Source organism: Corythoichthys intestinalis, chromosome 12, assembly GCF_030265065.1.
Source record: "Corythoichthys intestinalis isolate RoL2023-P3 chromosome 12, ASM3026506v1, whole genome shotgun sequence".
In the NCBI taxonomy this organism is placed as follows: domain Eukaryota; kingdom Metazoa; phylum Chordata; class Actinopteri; order Syngnathiformes; family Syngnathidae; genus Corythoichthys; species Corythoichthys intestinalis.
Window position 1 is genome coordinate 5229491 of NC_080406.1, and position 16692 is coordinate 5246182.

At 41.2% G+C, this 16692-nt stretch overlaps 1 protein-coding gene across 8 annotated transcripts in view; it reads right to left on the reverse strand.

Moving 5' to 3' along the window:
• klf12b (Kruppel like factor 12b) overlaps nucleotides 1-16692 on the reverse strand; it is a 212167-nt gene that overhangs the window by 175204 nt on the left and 20271 nt on the right. For 3 of the 8 annotated variants that reach the window (XM_057852544.1, XM_057852545.1, XM_057852551.1), the window contains one exon: nucleotides 13601-13640. The exons of 3 other annotated variants lie outside the window; for them this stretch is intronic. In XM_057852544.1, coding sequence (XP_057708527.1) covers nucleotides 13601-13640 — 40 coding nt within the window. The remainder of the gene's footprint in view (nucleotides 1-13600; nucleotides 13641-16692) is intronic. 2 more of the 8 variants (XM_057852552.1, XM_057852554.1) reach the window with 1 other exon arrangement.

Here is a 16692-nt window from a genome sequence, read left to right on the forward strand (position 1 = left end):
GGGATCGGCAGATACTCAAACTAAAGCGATCGGATCGGGAGCAAAAAAACATGATCGGAACAAACCTAATTTCGATATTTTGTCACACCCCTAGTAGATGTGTCCACGTAATTCTGGACATTTGGTCATCCACAATTTTGCCACTAAGTCCATGCTGAGGCGATGAGGTACTACGCAGTGGGGAAGGAAATTTGGACCTTTGCATGGCCTCGCATCACTAGCCAGTTTTCTCGTCGAATTGCAGCAGCCCATCTCGCTCTCTTCTCTCCAGGTCTCTCGGAATCCGGTAGAACTTCAAGTCTCTCCGTCTATCTTCTCTGTTATTGCAACCGACCGCCAAACACGCCTTCAACATTTTGATTATTAATGTTAACGAGCAGAAAAACACGCCGTAAATAGGAGGAATGTACGTAGCCGTAACAGGTAAACACGATGTGTTGACGGACAATTGGGCGGCACCAGTCAGGAGGGCAGAGTTGTGACGTCACGTGGGTAGGGTCTATAGGTTCTGGACAAGGATGATGAATATTAGAAGTGGACCTCCGTGACTACTCCCAGGCTCAAAACGATGCATTTTTACTGTTCCAATATTTAGAACATTTGAATTTAATGTCCTATATGTGGACTTTGATCTGGTTACAGTTCTAATTTTTGTGGTACTGTAAATCCAAAATTCTGAGTAAGTTCTGGCCAAGGTTGATGAATATTAGTAGTGGACCTCTCTGACTATTCACATACTCAAAACTATGCATTTTTACTGTACTAAATTTTCTGAAAAATTGAATTAAAAATCCGATAAGCATACTTTCAACAGGTTACAGTTCTCATTTTTGTGGTACTGTAAATCCACAGTTCTGAATAAGTTCTGGCCAAGGTTAGTGAATATTAGTAGTGGAGCTCTCTGTGTTGCTGGCTTCCAACACCGTCCATGAAGTGGGCCTGTCTTTCAATGACTCCCAGGCCACTCCGACCCCCCACCCCCAAGTCCGTCCCTGGTCACACCCCTATACTTCACTGTCTTATTTTTTTTTTTGCAATTTTTCTTGTCTTATGTAAATAGATTTTGACCCAAATTTCCTCATGCGTTTTACTGACGTCACATTTTTTCTTTTTCGTTAACAAACAAAAGCGCCAAAATTGTACATGTTCCAGTGTGGGAATGCACCCACTAAAGAGAGAGAAAGAGCTGCAGCGGTGTAATCACTGCATCATCATCTGCGGTGTCCTCAGAGAACACGCGGGCCAATAATGCCCTGTAATTGAATAACTTATCCGCAGCTATTTCCCAGGAGGCTGAGCGGCGAGCCACCGTCGCCAAGTGAATAAGAGGAGGCGGCGAAGGGATGCACGGGGGGCGAAAGAGTGCAGAGAAGCATCCTCTGAGCGCCACAGTGGGACAATTCAACACATAAGATGAAATGATCAACTTTTTGTTTGCTCGACGCATTATTTGAAGGTTATTTGAATGATTTGTGAATCTCAACATCATTGAAAGTACGTGTGTGCGTGCATGTGTCGACATCTCCTTTATCCCCAAGCCTGAGGGTGTGGATAAATCCCACCTCAGACCTCCCAAATTCTGGCTGCCTTCTTCAGCCTGCCCTTGGGCTCTCTACAGGGGGTAGCAATTCACTTTTGTTTCCCCTTTCTCCCAACATGGAACAAACCGCCGTGGGAGAAAATTCACAATATATACTGTACATAGGGGGTGGGAACTGCTGGGTAGCTCAGGATACGATTTACCGTACAAGGCTCATGATAACGATGATCTCACAACAATTTATTGCCTTGTTTTGCCAGCTTTTGGCCACATATTATGCAGAACTGAGTTGGCGCCTGAGAGTCACCTGATTCGACAAGGAATGGATCTAGAAAAATATTCATGAGGTGGTAAGAGGGGGGCAGGAATTTTTTATGGATGGCAAATATTTTAATATATATAAGGCTGCAACAACCACAGGTAGTCCCTGGGGTACGAACAAGTTCCATTCCTACGCTGGCAATGTAACCTGAATTTCCGCGTAAGTCAGAATTGACCCTTTAAAAAATAACTATCCAAAAAGTCCAAAAAGTATTTTGTTTTGTTTAATGATGGAGGAAACACTGGCCTCTGGTGGCAGCGTTGGGTGTGGCTGGACTGCTGCCTTGGCTTCTATGACTGAGTTGGAGACTCGTCTGACATCGATATAGGACAGCTGCCCTATGGTTTGGCCCACATAAGGCTGTAAGTTTTTTCAGCTGATGTATGTTTGTGAATGCATTTATAATTAAGTTTAGAACTAGATTCTTGGCCATAGTTTTACATATAGTTAATGTGTGCACATAGATACAGTGGGGAAAATAAGTATTTAGTCAACCACTAATTGTGCAAGTTCTCCCACTTGAAAATATTAGAGAGGCCTGTAAATGTCAACATGGGTAAACCTCAACCATGAGAGACAGAATGTGGAGAAAAAAAAAACTGAAAATCACATTGTTTGATTTTTAAAGAATTTATTTGCAAATCATGGTGGAAAATAAGTATTTGGTCAATACCAAAAGTTCATCTCAATACTTTGTTATGTACCCTTTGTTGGCAATAACGGAGGCCAAATAACTCTTCACAAGCTTTTCACACACTGTTGCTGGTATTTTGGGCCATTCCTCCATGCAGATCTCCTCTAGAGCAGTGTTTTTTGGGGCTGTCGTTGGGCAACACGGACTTTCAACTCCCTCCAAATATTTTCTATGGAGTTGAGATTTGGAGACTGGCTAGGCCACTCCAGGGCCTTGAAATGCTTCTTACGAAGCCACTCCTTTGTTGCTCTAGCTGTGTGTTTGGGATCATTGTTAGCTGAAAGACCCAGCTACGTCTCATCTTTAATGCCTTCGCTGATGGAAGGAGATTTTCACTCAAAATTTCTCGATACATGGCCCCATTCATTCTTTCCTTTACACAGATCAGTCGTCCTGGTCCCTTTGCAGAAAAACAGCCCCAAAGCATGATGTTTTCTCCCCCATGCTTCACAGTGGGTATGGTATTCTTTGGATGCAATTCAGTATTCTTTCTCCTCCAAACACGAGAACCTGTGTTTCTACCAAAAAGGTCTATTTTGGTTTCATCTGACCATAACACATTCTCCCAGTCCTCTTCTGGATCATCCAAACGCTTTCTACTGAACCGCAGACGGGCCTGGACGGGTACTGGCTTTAGCAGGGGGACATGCCTGGCATTGACTGCCACTGACAGCCATAGACGTTTAATCTAGGGCTGTCAAACGATTAAAATTTTTAATCGAGTTAATTACAGCTTAAAAATTAAATAATCGTAATTAATTGCAATTCAAACCATCTATAAAATATGCCATATTGTTCTGTAAATTATTGTTGGAATGGAAAGATAGGACACAAGACGGAAATATACATTCAACATACGGTACATAAGTACTGTATTTGTTTAATATAACAATAAATCAACAAGATGGCAATAACATTATTAACATTCTGTTAAAGCGGTCCATGGATAGAAAGACTTGTAGTTCTTAAAGGATAAATGTTAGTACAAGTTATAAAAATTTTATATTAAAACCCCTCTTAATGTTTTCATTTTAATAAAATTTGTAAAATTTTCAATCAAAAAATAAACTAGTAGCTCACCATTGTTGATGTCAATAATTACACAATTCTCATGGTGCTGAAACCCATAAAATCAGTCGAACTCAAGTGCCAGCAGAGGGCGGCAAAACCCAAAAAAACACAAGTAACAAGTGGACATAACACTGTGCTGTCATTTTAATCTGCTTGAGCGGGGCATGTGCGTTAAATGCGTCAAATATTTTAACGTGATTAATTAAAAAAATTAATTACCGCCTGTTCACGCGATAATTTTGACAGCCCTAAAATAAATGAAAACTGGTTAAACTTGAGAGTAGCTGAGATCTGTCATGACAGAACATCGCTTCAATGATATCTGGCGCCATCTAGCGTCGTGAATGGGTATAATGTCTAGACTGTGAATATAAGACGACCCCCTCTTTTTCAGTCTTATTTCAATGCGAAAAACACCGTCTTATATTCGGGCCAATACGGTATCACGATATATCACCATTTCGATTAAAGATGTCCCGATCGATCGGCATCCGATCACGTCATTTTCAATGTATCGGAATCGGCAAAAAAATATCGGACATATCTTTTTTTTAATATATATATATATTTTTTTAATTAAATCGTTTTCTAATTGTATTTAAAGTTACAGACAAAATGTCTTACACTCATCCAGAGTCTTCAGTTTTGGCTTAAAATAGGGCTATCACATTTATCGCGTTAACGGCGGTAATAACATTAAAATATTTAACGCAATTAACGCAGGGCTGCACGACCTACTCACACATTATCGCATTCAATCTATAATGGCACCGTTTTACGTATACATAGAGCTAAAAGGCAACGTAAAATGAGTAGACAGAATTTTGGCAGCCTTTGAAGCCTTTTTTTAATTGGCTAAAGCCTTACAATCTCTCTCTCAACAATTAAAATTATCGTGAGAAGCAATGTGGGGAAGAAATGTAGTAGTTCATCTTTTTCTTAACACCTTATGTTATTTCCCAACGCAGAGAAAATATATCAATTGGTACCACTGTGCACAGTCATGGTGGCACTTCCCATCATGCATTTGGGCAGAAGTTAAATGGCTACAGTATCATTTACTGAAAGCTCAACAAATACACTTGATGGCAATATTTAGTCACAATATACAAAGTCACATTTATCGTTAAGAATTACAAGTCTTTCTATCCGTGGATGCCTCTCACAGAAAGAATGTTAATAATGTAAATGCCATCTTGAGGATTTATTATCATAATAAAAAAATACAGTACTTATGTACTGTATGTTGAATGTATATATTCGTCCGAGTTTTATTCATTTTTTTCTTAATGCATTGCCAAAATGTATATGATCGGGAAAAATTATCGGGAATGACTGGAATTGAATCGGGAGGAAAAAAAGCAATCAGATTAGGAAATATCGGGATCGGCAGATACTCAAACTAAAACGATCCGGATCGGATCGGGAGCAAAAAAACATGATCGGAACAAACCTAATTTCGATATTTTGTCACACCCCTAGTAGATGTGTCCACGTAATTCTGGACATTTGGTCATCCACAATTTTGCCACTAAGTCCATGCTGAGGCGATGAGGTACTACGCAGTGGGGAAGGAAATTTGGACCTTTGCATGGCCTCGCATCACTAGTGAGCCTCAGGCGTGTGTCTGCGTCCCCGCACCGGTGATGATGACTCCCAGCACTTCCTTCAAGCTAGCCAACTGTCTGTAGCCACTAGCCAGCACATGTTGTCTATGATGAATGTACTCCCTCTCACTCATACGCATTTTTACTCCAAAGTTGAAATGGAGAGAAATCGAAAGCCCAAAAAGGCTTTTTTTTCACCGGAGCGAAATGGAAAAAGAGATTTGGAGAGTGGATGAAGTGCAAGTGAAAAACAGAGTTTGAGAGCGGGAGGGGAGGGACACAGAGGTAATGAGGCCAGTCACTGGCTTTACACCTCATCTCGGTGGAAACTAATTGGGAGAGAGCTGCAGGGCACTCATTTGAGCACTCTGCTGGGTAAATGTAGTGCAACCAACTATGAAGGGTAAATCAATGTATTACCTCTGACTACACCTTGCGTTTTTTCTTTTCACTCTTCCCCTCGCAATAAGCCGTTCAGCTAATAAAAATTCAATTGACTCGCACTACGCTTGTGGGCATTCGTCTATCGACTCAAGCGGCGCCGCCGAGAAGTTTAGCTAGTTTGCAGAGACGAAATAGCAAACCGTCAAACCCTGGAACACTGTTTAAAGAGTTGCTACAAGTTGTCTGCGTGTTCCAGGTGTTGTGACTGGTTTTTCTCAGCGTTGTGGATAGAAATACTGCTGAATCTTGCACGGCCAAGTAATGGAGCAACTGGCTTTACACTTCTGAACAGTGATGTTTTTGATAGCCCGTCTAAATCTGTTGGACGAAAATACTTATTACCGTAATTTCCCCGAATATAACGCGCACTTTTTTTCCCCAAAATCAACTTGTAAAATCATGGTGCGCATTATAAACGGGTACATGGATGGAGACAGAAATATATATATTAAAGATGCACCGATACCGATACTAGTATCGGCAGGGGGCGCCGATCCGGCCCGAAATGGTGGTATCGGTATCGGCGAGTACCAACAAAGACGGCGCCGATACCATTTACCGGTCCATTATTATAACATTTGACCACAGCCTTTTTCTCCTCCTGGCGCTCACTACACTCTGTCTCTGTGTTGTGTGATGACCCGTGAACTCCAAGCAGCTATCGCTATTGGCCTGCTCCAGACCAATGAGAGCGGGCCAATAGCCAATCCTGACCAATCAAAAGGGGGCTTTTTCATATGGACGAAAAACAAACCAGGAAATATGGCGGCGCCGCGGCGGTCGGGAAATATTTCCAAATAGAAATCCCGTCGATTAAAATCAATGGCTGCATGCAAGATTTGCGGCCTGAAAGTTTGGAGATGTGGAGTTAAATCGGCCAGTTTCAATACCTCGAACTTGATAAAACATTTGAAGACGAAACGTGAACGAACACAAAGAGTTTTAGCCTGCAAGAGCAGGACTGCTATCCAGAGGAAGAAGGCCGCTGGACCGCAGCAACAATCTCTGGTCAATTCACTTCGTCTACTTTACTTTTATTGTCTTTTACTGAAAGAAATGCCACAGTAATTTGGGAAGTGTTTCCAAAGTATTGTTGCCACCTTTCAGAAATAGAAATAAGGGACTCCCACCTCCCGAAAAAAAGGAGAGACGGGATGCTGTGGTCAATTATTATTACTTATAATTGTTAGCGTCCGCAAATGCGGAAACAAGGTTGAACCTCGAAGCAGACAACAAGCGGGGGATACATAAAAGGGTTTAATGATTGCAAACAAAAAATAACACGCGATCGCGGGACAGTAGAAATAACAAAAGGAGTCCGTGACAGCAGGTCGACGGACAAACTAAGACGATAGGCAGCGGTTACAAACGAGAGCAGCACACTAACAGAAAAACCCAATGCAGGGGCATAACAAGCAAATGTAGCGAGATTATTGTGCCAGATGTCAAATAGCGATCAGCAAGGCAAATATCTCGGCAGCCTTTTCTGAGATCACCCGTGCTTAAATGCTGCATTGATGAGCCTGCATTGGATTCAAGTGCCACGCCCCCACGCCCAGCAACAAAACACAATCTAACCAGCAGCAGAATGTGACAATAATTTCATGAAAGTTGCACTGTTTGGACTTTGAGAGGTTTAAAAACGTTTATTCAGTTCATTCAGAGTTTATTATTATGAATTTAATTTTGTTGGGCTAGTATTATACATGTTTTATTAATTTCACAAATTTAGCACTATTTTGGCCTTTGAGAGCGGAAGGTTTATTCAACTATTGTCTACTAGGGTTTAGTGTACTTTTTCCTATTTTGCAAAGGTAAGCAACAGCCTGACAAAGCCTTGATAGCAATGATTTCACATCCAATTATGTAGCTCTTTGGGGAAAAAAAAAAAATTAAGGAAAAAAAAAAAAAATTATATATATATATATATATATATATCGGGGTGGTATCGGTATGGTATCGGTATCGGCCGATACTGCAAAGCCAGGTATCGGTATCGGGGCCAAAAAATGGTATCGGTGCAACACTAATATATATATTACACATATATATATATATATATATATAGTCACTCACCAGCCACTTTATTAGGTACACCTGTCCAACTGTTCGTGAACACTTAATTTCTAATCAGCCAATCACATGGCGGCAACTCAGTGCATTTAGGCATGTAGACATTAGAGGTGTGCAAAATTTCCGATTCTTAGATTATTCGCGATTCGGCCGTGGAAGATTCGAGAACGATTCACAAACATCCAAATTCCGATTATTGAAATAATAAGTAAAGCGGAAATACACAACACTCAGCGCGCCGCGCGGTCTTCGGGATGGAACGGAGCGGGAGTAGCTAAACATCTTGCTTCCCATTACCCGGCCCCTCGGGTAATGCCAATGCTCAACTCACGGCTCTAGCTCAACTCATGCAACGAGATAAGAAAACACAACAACATACCTGACTGCTGCCGAAAAGCTGCTACAAAGTTTATGGTGGATATCATTTATATAGGACTAGATGCATAATAGATTTGGTAGTGTTAGCAGCACATCTACAAAAAGCTAGATGCAGGCGTTATAAACGGCCGCCATCTTAAAGCAGTACACTTCCCTGCAAGGCTGTTGTAGCGAACCTTCCAAGCAAACCTAATTAACTTTTTATCTAAAATACTCCTAAATCGATAAAATATTGACTTGAATCTATCTTTAAAATAGTTTTAAAACGTTCACATGTCGAAAGTAGACAAAAGGGAAATTATGGAATAACGGGAGCAATTTTAACAAATTTAACGGTTGATTCACAACATTAAATTAATTGAATGTAGTTTAAAGCTGCTGATACAGAATGGGGACTGGAGTTTTTTATTTAATGTTATTTTTGTAAATTTGTTTACTGCTATATGTTAACTTGAAACTGATATAGTAGTGTGGTTTAGCCTGAGAGTATTTTTGAACTTTGGAACTAATGTACAAAACATTAAAAAAAAAAAAAAAAAAGAGAGAGAAAAACAAAAAAAGGAGGGGGGTGCATCAATAATCGTTTTATAATCGAATCGGAGCCTCTGAATCGTAATCGTAATCGAATCGTTAGGTGCCCAAAGATTCCCAGCTCTAGTAGACATGGTTTAAGACAATCTCCTGCAGTTCAAACCGAGCATCAGTATGCTGAAGAAAGGTGATTTGAGCCATAAGGGCTGGTCTGAGTATTTCAGAAACTGCTGATCGACTGGGATTTTCACGCACAACCATCTCTAGGGTTTACAGAGAATGGTCCGAAAAAGAAAATATATCCAGTGAGCGGCAGTTCTGTGGATGGAAATGCCTTGTTGATGCCAGAGGTCAGAGGAGAATGGCCAGACTGGTTCGAGCTGATAGAAAGGCAACAGTGACTCAAATAACCACCCGTTACAACCAAGGTAGGCAGAAGAGCATCTCTGAACGCACAGTACGCCGAACTTTGGGGCAGATGGGCTACAGCAGCAGAAGACCATGCCGGGTGCCACTCCTTTCAGCTAAGAACAGGAAACTGAGGCTACTATTTGCACAAGCTCATCGAAATTGGACAATAGAAGATTGGAAAAATGTGAGTCTGACAACTAAGTAAGGAGGCTAAATAACTTTGAACTTTAACACATGCTCAGATAGGTCGGTATCAGTATCGGCCAGTATCGGTATCGGATCGGAAGTGCAAAACAATATCGGTATCGGATCGGAAGTGCAAAAACCTGGATCGGGACATCCCTAAGTATAAGTGCTATTTTATATTGGGTGTGTTAGAGTAATACAAACAGTCAAACAGTAAATACGAGAAAAGATACTATTCCCTGATTGATTATATTAAGTGTGTTAGAATAATGCAAACAATTAGACGGTGCCTACGAGAAAAGGTACTTTTCTCCTTCAATATTCTCTCTTGCCAAGATAGGAAAACAAAACTTACAGTAATATGTGTAAATAATTCAAACTGTAAATTGTCATACAGGAGAGTGGAGAATGAAATTGGATTTGGATTGTATTTATGAACAATTGTTGGATAAGGAAAACTGATTAATTATAGTTTGGCTCCTCCTCATTCGATTTTGTTGTTTAGTTTAAAGAAAATAAACGTGTCATTGACATGTAAATGTACATGTGAAACTCGTGGGGTTCAAGAGCTTTAGGTTAAGGTTAAAAACCGCTGCGTTAAATCATCTTCCTTGGCAAGAAATGTGAACACCTACACCCCCCCCCCCCCCTTAAGCCTCCTTCCTCCCTTGCAAGGAGAGAATGTGGGTGAGGTGTCAGGCCTGAAAACAAAAGCTGCCCTGTCCAACCCAGGCCCAGATGTTCCTTATTGATCCCCCTGTGGGATCTGGCTGAATGTAACCGCTTCGCAATATCTCCTGTGCCGCTCGCAAGTCGTACATGTGCGTGCAGTCATGACAACACTGGTTGTTTAGCTGTAGAACCCTCACGCCATCCCCCGCACCCACCCTGTTCTGTCTTTTCACAATCTTGTCCTCGAAAGCCTCTTTTGGCTGCGCGTACTCCAACGTGTAGCCAGCCTGGCCTCTGTGATGTTGCACTGGATTTTTCACCAGAGAGCATTTTACCTTTCTCGGACACCCGTTGCCAAGGAGTGGGGAGGGAGGAAAGGAAGAAGGCGGAGGCGGAAGAGGGGTTGTGTAAAGTGGAGGTCTGGCAGCACGAAAATGGCAAAAGACAAAGCCAGTGAGAAAAAACAGACCGAGGTCTCATTTGAGGTACCGGTAAAAAAAAAAAAAAGAGGGACTACGGCGGGTTTCGTAAGGAGGGTAAAAAGTGCAAGAGAAGCCAGCTCAGGCTGAGCTCATCATTGCCAGTACCTTTAACAGCCTTTTTTGGCCTGATAAAAACCAGATGACAAAGTAGGGCTTGAATTCCCGTATGGGATTTTTGATGGTAGCTTTGCATTTAATGCAAATGCAAAAGCTACCATCGCTGTTGGATATTCATGTATCATTTATTTTAGTGTTGCGAAAAGGGGGTGTTAAACCGAGGCTTATTGGACCTTTTAGTTTTCATATGTGTTTGTGTGTCATTGCACTGTCTAGCTGCACTGATTTGTTTTATAATACACGGGCGCTTTTATTTCAATACAAAAACTCCAACACACACTGCAGGTGAAATAGAACGCTGTCTTTGTAATAGCCTAGTTAGGGGTGTGACAAAATATGGAAATGGTGATATATCGTGATACTTTGTATCCCAAAAGGTTATCGAGATATCGTTTTAAAAAGGTGTCAATGTTTAAAAAAAAAAAAAAATTTAGTTGCTACCAAAATCTTCCACCAAAATAGTGTCTCAGGTAACTCTAAGGCTGCCACTGACGATGCTCGACACCAAAACCTAATCCATTTAGACTGGGAACGTTCATTCGTTCATTCGAAATAGGCCTTCAGCTATCGATTATTTTAGCCGTTGATTAATCGATGAACTATTTAGTTTGAATAATCGAGTAATTGGATAAGGAACATGAAAAATTAAAATACCTGAGCTGGCCTCAAAAGGTATAAAAAAAGAAATAAACAAGGATCTATGTACAACAAAAGAACAATTGGCTAACTTACATAGCAAAAGTCTGCTAGCTTAAATGCTATAAAACGATAACTTTTTTTTTTTTTTTTAAACAATGCTCTTAACAAATGGTTCAGACACATATTCCAACAAAAAAGTGACTAAATATACTTATAAACTAAATAACGAATGCATTAAAAAAACATTTGCTTAAACAAAAACTTGGCTTATGTCAGTCTGAACATGGAGCAGCTGGATTCAGCCATGTGAAATGAGGCAGATTAGAAGGCAGTGTATCCACCCAAATCATTAAAACTAAATCCAAACACATCCTTTCAAAATTAACCATTACAACGCCACTTTAATTAAACGAATACTCGGAGCAGCAAAATTTAATTCAAATATTTTTTTTCTAATCGAATACTCGAGTTAATCTATTAATCGTTGCAGCATTACATCAGACGCTACCTGCTACCACCGGGCGTAGTTTTTAACAATGTTGGCATAGATTGTAGCAGCTGTCGGCTGCAGTCAGGTATTATTGCTTCTTCCTCTACACACATAACGTCTGTGCGTTGTCCCATTTTAAAAGGCGTCCGGGCAAAACGTGATGCTTAGAGTTGGCAAAATTAAACGATTCCTTGACTCGAGTTGCTCATGTATTCGTTTCAGATCTATTAGCAAGTTCACACAGTTTAATGTTATGCTAACTCTGATGAAAGTCGGACTTTCAGTAGCAAAAATAGTGGTGTTTCCTCCACAACATTGAAGTTTTTACATGACTTACAGTAGCTGCTGCTGGCCCCACAAAAAAAAAAAACACTTCTAATATCCCTCCTCTTTGAGGGGGGCGACGGAGAAGGCATGTTGTCGACATGTGTCTGTCGGGGCTGTGTGAGTGTGCGCATGTGGCGGGAGGTAGGAGGGGTGAAGTCATCAGCCAATCAAATGTGCGTTTGAGGCGTAAAAAAATGGAGGGGCACATTCAGCAAGTGAAAAAGGATAAAATTTAAGTCTGAACATAATGAAAATAATTCACTTAATAATGGTAGGTACGATTCTATCCTTAAAACATATGGGAAAACAGTCTATATTACCTGTTTAACTGAAGTCATTATACGATGCAAATAAGGTTGCTTAACTCATTTGCTCCCAAAAACGTATAAATACGTTCTATTTTTAATTTTTTCAGTGTCCCAAAAACGTATTTATACGTCTTTTACGTTTGTTTTTTTTTTCACAACAGACATCTCTAGGTTCTGATGCAACTTTGCTCCAAAGCACAAAGATGAAAATCCACTTTAAAACAATAAAACTAGCCACTGGAGGGCAGTAGCGCATTTGGTAAGGCCTGCAACCCGATTCAACGGAACGAACGGTCGGGCCGCACGGCCGGGGCGCCGGCGGAAGACGACCGAATGGACGACCAGGACGCCAGGCGCAGGAAGTCCGAACAGGACGATCGGGAGGACGTCCGGGACGCCAGGCGACGAACGACCAGGTGCGACAACCAGGAGGACGTCCAGGATGCCAGGCGGCTGATGACCGAGCAGAACAACCGGGAGGACTCCCGGGATGCCAGGCGCTGGACGACTGAGCAGAACGATCGGGACCACCAGTGCAGCGGACGATGGCGCTGAGTCCGTGCTGCTCCCCGAGCAGAGCCCGCACCGCCATGCTCAGCCGCTCACCTCTCCTGCACCCTCCAGTGTCCCCAGCCGGAAACGCACACGGCCAAACCAGTTCCCCCCAGGAACACAGCATGCCCCACACAAGTTCCCCAGTCCAGCCATGTGCAAATAAATTGTTACTTTGCTATTAGCAAAGTGCACCAGTGCAGCGGACGATGCTGTTGGGTCCGTGCTGCTCGCCGAGCAGAGACAGGCGGCGATGAGGGAAAAGTTTACCCCGGCTGTCGCGGCCACAACAGCGTCATCTCTCAGTTATGCGTAAATAAATTGTTACTTTGCTATCAAAAGCTCTTATTTGTCTTGTTATGTTATTTTGTAAAAGAAAAATATTATTCAGATGTTTGGGATGTCACATAAGCAAAAAATAGCTGCTAAAAGTCAAAGTTATGTTCGAAATGTATGCTTTGACAACAAGCTCAATTTCTCTGTTTTTTAATCAGAAATTGGAAAATTGCTCAAATTGAGCTATTTTCTAATGCTGATTTCTAAAGAATGGAAAAAGATATGAACTAATGGGAGCGAAGGGGGTTGCACTGGTGAAAATGGCTGGGAGTGAATGAGTTAAAAGTCGGTGGAGAGAATTTGAGCATCCTGAAAAGTTAGTAGTGTTACCTCCCTACCATCCCTATGCAAACCTACCCTTGAACTAAGCAAAACAAATAAATTTGCCTGACATTCAATCAACGTGAAAAATGTGCTCACCTACCAATGATCCAAGCCTTCTAAGCTTTGCAAAGCATCCCTACAAACAAGAACAATAATACATATTAGTATAATTTTACATCATTCTTCCAAGAAACAAACAGCAATGGTGATGAAATCAACTCAAGATATGCACCGTCCTAATCATAAACATGTTTGCTGCATGCTGTGATGTCGTGACAGTCTTTTTATCAACAGGTGTTACGGCCGTACACACTTGTATCTCTCTTATGTGCGTGTAATATCTGACGCTTCCCATTCATATTGGTTAATCTGATTTGTCAAAGACGTTTCCTTTTTCAACCAGTGAGCTTCTGCGACATCAATGAGATGAGTCTTTATCTGCGCGCTTGCAGCTTGGGCCCTCTCTATATATTTATATACATGGGTGCCGGGTGGTGGGAGGCGTGTAGGCGAAGGTGCATGGCATCCGGCCTAATGCGCAGCCCGGGGAGGAATGCTCGCGCTTCGTATTCACTACAAGGGAGGGAAAAAAAAAAAACAAGAATTAAAAAAAAAAAACCTCGCCACAGTTGCGGCTCTCACATTTGGGCTGTCAGCGAATGAGTCACAGGCTTTGCGAGATGTTCCTCGGGACATGCTCTTCTAATTAGAGTGTGAATTGAAACACAACCGTGTTCTGTCATCTGTGGTCATCGATCCGAGCTTTTGCGAGCTCTGAACTCGCCAAAATCAAAGTCCTTTGGCCACAAAGCTCGTCGATTTCATCTCTATGACGCTAACAGGCATGGTATCAAAGATAGGACGAAGAACATATGGTTGTTAGCTTCGGCAAAATGCTAGCAGTATTACTCTGTGTGCCTTCTTTTCTGTAAATGCTTTGTTCTCCCATGGGTCATTTCCTATAAATTTGGGGTCATTTTCAGTTCACTTCATTGTTAAACGGTACCTCGGACTTAAAAGACTTGTAGGCTCTACAAAGCCACAATTGTTCTCTTTTACTAAAATATGTTATGAGAAGCCCATAAAACATTGCCATTTAGAAATACAGTGCCCTCCATAATTATTGGCACCCCTGAAAAAGTTGTGTTTTTTAGCTTCAAATATTTTTTTTATTATTCAAATAATATGGGACCTTAATGGAAAAAAGAGAAAAATCCAACCTTCAATACAAGTGCATTCATTCAGTGGGGAAAAAAATCCTACATAAAGAAAAAATTATTCACAATTATTAGCACCCCTGGTGTTAATACTTTGTACAACCCCCTTTTGCCAACAAAACAAGGTCTGGGGACTGAGAGGGCCATGGGAGGAGCTTGATTTTGTGTCTGGTGAACCATTTCTGTGTAGATTTGGCCATATGTTTAGGGTCATTGTCTTGCTGAAAGAACCAGTGACGAGCCATCTTCAGCTTTCGGGCAGAGGGCAACAGATTTTGATTTAAAATGTCCTGGTATTTGAAAGCATTCATGATGCCATGCACCCTAATAAGGTTCCCAGGGCCTTTGGAAGCGAAACAGCCCCACAGCATCACTTAACCACCCCCATACTTCACAGTGGGTATGAGGTGCTTTTCAGCATGCGCATTTTTCGTGGCACGCCAGACCCACTTAGAGTGTTTGTTGCCAAAAAGCTCAATCTTGGTCTCATCTTACCAAAGCACACGGTCCAGTTGAAGCCTGGGACTGTGTGTATTTTTGTGTGATCGTGTCAATCTTTTTTCCATTAAGGTCCCATATTATTTGAATTAAAAAAAATATAAGAAGGTAAAAAACACATCTTTTTCAGGGGTGCCAATAAGTATAGAGTAAGCCTGAACGATATATCGTTTAAACATCGCCATCGCGATGTTCACGTGCATGATAGTCCCATCGCAAGCACGTGCGATAGTTATTTTTTTTAATCCACATACGCCTTGCTTTCTGCTCTGCGCACAGCCTCACACCCTCCCTCTCTAAGCCCTTTGATCCTCTCAGTCACTGCAGCACTTGCTTCATCAAGTTAACGATGCTCGATGTCTTTGATCTTGCCAAAGAACCGGACTTCAAAGCGGAGCAATGTGTCAATCATCGTTTACCTTTTTAAACAGTTTCTGCAAGGAAGCCGCGCTGGAATGAATGTGTGTGTGTGGAGAAGTTGGAGACATATAAAATAAATGCGAGAAGTGATCATGAGGAGTTTGAAATTTCTACACGTCACTCCAAGAGTCACAGTTAAGGTAGATAAACAGAAGCATTTAATAAAGCCAAGCATTTTTCTACTACAGTACTTTATTCTTGTTCAAAAATGATTTGGTTGGACAGTTATGTTTAAAACTGATAATAATTATGACATTTGAAGTGCTTAAAAATCATTTATTTGTATACATTTTTTAAATCACTTTGAGGGAAAAAATGAGAAAAATCATGTCTTATATGTATCTCTTTCCAATGCTAAATCAGAATAAATACATTGAGCACAAAAAACACACACAAAAAAAGAAAATTTTTTAATTGGGGGGTGCGCTACTTCGCGGTTTTTCACTTATCGCGGCGGGTTCTGGTCCCCATTAACCGCGAAAAACGAGGGATCACTATACACTGTGGTGATGGTGAGTCATCCAAAACCTTTCCAAACAGCTATTCAAGTCATCTAGTGAAAATTTCTTTAAAAAAAAAAAAAATTTTTTTTTTTTTTAATATTGCAATATAATATCGCAAACCCCCCAAAAATCGCAACAATAGTTTTTTCCAATATCGTTCAGGCCTAGTATGGAGGGCACTGTACATAATATTTAGTACATGTTTTGACCTACGGAGGGTGCCATGTTTTATTGCCGCAATGGACGCAGGGGTTGATGACGTGGTTGGGCTGGATGCCAGACATAAAATGCCTTCCTGTTCAAAATGTTTCTTGCCCCAGAAAATAGATATTTTAAGCTTTCCAATAAAGTATCACACAGGCATATGAGACAATTTTGAAATTTGGCTAAATTGGGGGTGTCAGAGCGGAACTTCAAGTCAGCGGAGTGTTTTCCGCCATATACGTACTGTAGTTTACTTTTTAAGGGCTAAAAAGTAACCAAATAATCCAGAAATACAATGGCATTGCCAAAAGATACAAAAATATATATGTTTTGTATTCCGCAACGC